Here is a 4,632-nt window from a genome sequence, read left to right as displayed (position 1 = left end):
AAATAAACACTTGGGTGTTGTGAATGATTCAAAGGTACTGGAGTTCTCCTTGAGTGTAAACTGCCTTGTTCGGGAAGTGCGATTTGGCCACCTGACTTATTGTGGGGGGAACATATGACTCTGGCGCAACCAAGTGGTCACTTGTAAATATTAAGGAACTTAAGTAACAGCTATCTGCAGTCCAAATAGTACCTCAGTTTAGAAACTTTAATTGGTTCCCTGAAAGTGTGTGTAAGGCAAAAGGTTCGTCTGCCAAACACTTATTTCCCATAAAAACATAAAAATGAGAATAATCCGTTCCTAGGTCCCCATAACACATAATTTTCTACTAAATAAGCCTTAAAACTACACAAAATCTACATTATTTTATGTAGAATACATGTGCTATTCTATTGTAATTAAAGAAATGAACTCTACTGTATAATAAAGTCGTTTTATTTACCTTTGTGACGTAGATGTCAATGGATGGTAGCAATGGTCGACTTAGAGTAATGGTACTGGAACAGCTAAGTCACACAAACGCACACCTCGTTCGTGTTTTTCGATGATCTTCTTCTGCGCGACCGTAATTTTTTTTTGTGTCCTCCTCATCTTAACACTAGCCTGTGGTGGGGTCTTTTTTGTCCCATCATCGCAAAAGTACTCCACTCGATAACAAACCACATCTACACTCAAAGGGGGTGTGGAAAACTAGTCCGCCAGCCACCGTGGCGCTGTTCGACCGTGTGGTTTGGTGTTCCTCTGCCGACCACTAGATAACTTGAAGACACTTAAAGGCCAACCGACGCCTCCGGACAAGTTGTGTCCATAATTTGTAAAAACACTTCAAATGACTTCTACTGAGCGTATTTTACAAAGATTCCAACGTATATAGCTATATCTTACATTTTAAGACTCGCGCTGAATATTCAGTAAGTCTTGTTTTTGAGTTGGTGACAATACCTACCATGACGTCATGGTAGGTATCGTCACTGACCAAGAAAGCGACACACAATGCATTTTGGGTACTTTGTTTGGTCTGAAAACTTCATGTTGATGGCAAAATTAGAAGGAAAACAAATAATGCGATGGTGAATTGTTGTGTGTTGCACCAAGACTACTATTTGATACTCGCTGACACAAATTCTCAGCAGACAAATAAGCCCATTTTCAACGGAGCTTGGGCGCCATCTTGTGATTTTTCTGGGACACTACATTGGAGTCCAGACGGCTCGAATTGATACGGAGGACTTCTTTAATCGATTGCAAACATGTATGCTTTCCTCTTCAGATCTATTTGAATCATATTAATAACTGGATGAGTAACAAGAAAGCATCTACTCTGAATCTGAACTCTTTGAAGCCATTGTTTTGATTCTGGACCAAGGCATTTTGTGGAGTCTTCTGGCGTGATGTCACGAACAAGGGGGCGGGACTTTCTGAATCTCGCCATTTCCGAGTGCATTTTGTGGCAGTTTTGGGACACTACGTAATTTTTATTGGTGTTTTGCATTTGACTAAAAATATGAGCCTGCGTGTTTTGGGTATTTTAGATGCTATAAATCATTTTTCTGATGTTGGTTGTCCTTTAAATAAAAAAAACATCTAGAAGCAGCACAACAGGGGAAAAGCAATGAAAGGAAGCTGAAAGACAATTTGGAATTACAGTGAGACCTCATCTTACAAACTTAATTGGTTTCCAGAAAGTGTGTGTAAGGCGAAAAGTGTGTCTTCCAAAATTTAATTTCCCATCGGAAACCATTATAATGACAATAATCCGTTCCCAGGTTCACAACAAATCATCATTTTCTACAAAATAAGTCTTAAAACTATACAAAATATATCATATTTTATTTCAATTATTGGTGAAGGATAGAGTTAGCTTATAAAATAAAGAGATATTATTCACACAGTTTTTTTTTTTTTTTACAAAGTTCATTACATTCCAGATTTATTACAACAGTTTATTTAAAAAAAGACAAAACAAGAGACACTGTAATGTTATCTATGTTCCCCATTTGGTGAGCCAGGTGATAACATGAGAGTTCACCTCTTCTAATACAGACTCCTCTGACCTTCCCAACACTTTCAGTCCATGACTTCCTCCACTCAGCCAGAAAACCTCCACTTGAGCACTCATTTTCTTTAATGTTCCCTCAAAAATAACCTGGACAAAGAACAAAAAAGAGAAGCAAAATCATTATTTTGATAAATGTCGATGATACACTGAAAAGACAAATCTAGTCTAGGCACCCTATCACACATGTTGTCCTCTGTGCCTGAAACAAAGAGGACAGCCATGTTTTCAGGTAGCCTCCGGAGGTCTTCAGTGCGCTGTTGATGGGCATGAGTCTGTCCTGGGGGGTGTAGCGGAAAGGACAAACATACGACACCCTGCACAGCACCTTCCAATTCATCATTTAGCTGCTTGGCCAAGGCAGCGGCAGCACGGCAACCCATTGACCTGCCTGGAGACAAACATTTTTCCTTAGGCATATGTTGCACATGGATTTATGGCATTAAATCTCCATTTGCTTACAGTATATAGCTGCTTACCTCCAAAAAATATGTTTTTCTCAGTCAAATTTGGCAAAGATTTCAAGTAGTGCTGGTTGAAAAACAAATACAGGTCATTTCAAATATATCCATGCCTTGTGATAGCTGACAGACATGAACATACCCACACCGCACGATAAGCCTTCACTCTATACATCAAGTTAGGACCTTTGCATGTGAATCGGAGACACAGAAAGCCCCTTGAGGCCAAAGAGTGTGCCAGAGAGACAAGATGACTAAAATTCATGTCTCCACCAGCTCCATGGGTTAGTATGACAGCTGTGTTAACTTGCTGCTTTGAGGAGGTTGGAACACACAATGTAGCCTCCAAACATTTTGTCCCAAATTGCACCTCCACACGTTCCTGAAAAACAAAAATCATTGATCAGACAACAGTAATACGACAATCATACAAAAGAGTGGCAAATTTTCCAGCAGCTCCTGTATTTTGTTTTTCTACTTCTTTCTTTCCTTTCCTCTTTCTTTCATAACTTTGCTGCTGTGTTACTTCCGGGTAGACTGAACGGTGGTGTGAATGGCTTCCGCGGCTCACCCACACAAAAGAATCCAGTGACTGTAAAGTGTCCTTGAGTTTTGAATGGCGCTTAGAAATTAAATGTATTATTATAAAATTAACAATACTTACGAGTACTGTATTTTTGTGGTATTGAGTGTGTGTATAATGTGTCTCACAGGCGCAGAGACAGCTAACAGTGGCTGAAATATCTTCACAATTTAAAAACAAAATGAAGCAAAGAAGCTGTGAGTACAAATGGTTGCTTGTAAATTATTCCTTACAGATCTTCAATGATGAGTTTTGGTGGCACAAAGAATTCTCTACTTAAAGATAAAAATGTTTTGGTTTCTTTTTTCTTTTGTTAACATTCGTATTTATATTAAAATTGGTTGTTAGTATTTTTGACTATTCAAATAGCTATATTTTACCATTAATCACCCGGGTTTGTATTTTTAGGCTTTTCTAGTTATTGCAATGAGTCTGCAATATCAAGAAACACGGCTGCTCATGAAAAAAATAACTCAATCACTGCCATCCACGAATTTATTCAGGAAGTGGAAAAAAGTTACAGAGAGCCATTCTCGAATTTGTTCGACTTTGTTTTTTTCATGCTTGGGTGGCAGCATTTCCCTTTTTCCGTGTTAGCGCTTTGTTCCAGCTTCAGCTGTTGTTAAAGTGCCATATAAACCAATGTGTGTATTGCATTGTATTTTGGACAGCCACCCTCATTTCAAGCTCATATAACTCCAGACCCATATAATTTAGGAATCAACTCTTTTTTTTATGAAAGAAGAGATTCTAAGGCTTCTAACGCTGTATTTAATGTTTATGTAGTCCTCAAACTCGATATTCTGTGGGTCCTGGAATTCAAGTGACATTGACAAAAACCCTGGCACTGGAGTGGACACCTTTTTGCACGTCTGGCAGAGTTAATCACAATTGCAAAACAATGCAGGCACAATATACTGGAGTAAATAAAACATGCTACGGTCTAACTTCTACTACACTTTTATAATTTCATCTAATGCACGGACGAGCCATCCCTCATTCCCTCGCACAGGTCAGCAGTCACTAAATACATATGTACAAAAGGAACGTAGTAGAAGGTACTTAATCCTTGTCGTTGGGATTTTTCATGTTCAAAAGAATTGCAGTTAAACTTAAGGAATGCGCAAATACTATAGACTGTATATACTACCTCACATCTGAGGTAGTGTGACTGTTACTATACCAATTGCGGGTTGACGCAAAATTTACCTCGGAAAACGTGTCCATCACCGGCAGGCATTCAACAGCGACTTCCGGTTTTTAACGCGGAAGTGCTTTTTGCACAATATCCAGCAGAGGGCTACGTCAGCATTTACCGCAAGAGAGCGAGCAGGCCAAAGTCAATTAAAAGAACCCAGTAGATATGCTCAGATTTGTTTCGTGTGGAGCGACTACAATGGTCACAAAAAACAACAGTAATGAGAGCTATCCGAGGCAGACGAGTAGTTTATACAACAATGGCACCGTTTCACTGTGTTCCATGTAAAGTAAAGTTACCCAAAGTATTAGCACGTTGTGTCAATTTCAGGAAA

The 4,632-nt window shown here is 39.1% G+C and overlaps 1 protein-coding gene across 1 annotated transcript; it reads right to left on the bottom strand.

The window, feature by feature from the left end:
- Nucleotides 1–1,379: 1,379 nt before the first annotated feature.
- On the bottom strand, nucleotides 1,380–4,447 carry tex30 (testis expressed 30). The gene is made up of 5 exons (XM_089003513.1): nucleotides 4,310–4,447; nucleotides 2,660–2,899; nucleotides 2,536–2,587; nucleotides 2,233–2,447; nucleotides 1,380–2,146 (listed from the first exon to the last, which is right to left on the bottom strand). The coding sequence occupies exons 1-5, from the start codon at nucleotides 4,325–4,327 to the stop codon at nucleotides 1,985–1,987; spliced, it is 687 nt and encodes a 228-aa protein (XP_088859639.1). The 5' UTR covers nucleotides 4,328–4,447; the 3' UTR covers nucleotides 1,380–1,984.
- Nucleotides 4,448–4,632: the final 185 nt, after the last annotated feature.

The sequence above is a fragment of the Hippocampus bargibanti genome, linkage group LG08 (genome assembly GCF_051943395.1).
Source record: "Hippocampus bargibanti isolate YZ-2025 linkage group LG08, ASM5194339v1, whole genome shotgun sequence".
NCBI lineage: Eukaryota > Metazoa > Chordata > Actinopteri > Syngnathiformes > Syngnathidae > Hippocampus > Hippocampus bargibanti.
This window is presented reverse-complemented; position numbering and strand designations above follow the sequence as displayed.

Bases quoted from the DNA above. Each gene is read 5' to 3' on its own strand.
- tex30 (XM_089003513.1), bottom strand. The intron at 2,588-2,659 runs GTATGTTCATGT...TTTTTCAACCAG, and splicing joins AGGCTTATCGTGCGGTGTGG to CACTACTTGAAATCTTTGCC. The intron at 2,147-2,232 runs GTGCCTAGACTA...TTCTTTGTCCAG, and splicing joins AGGACAACATGTGTGATAGG to GTTATTTTTGAGGGAACATT.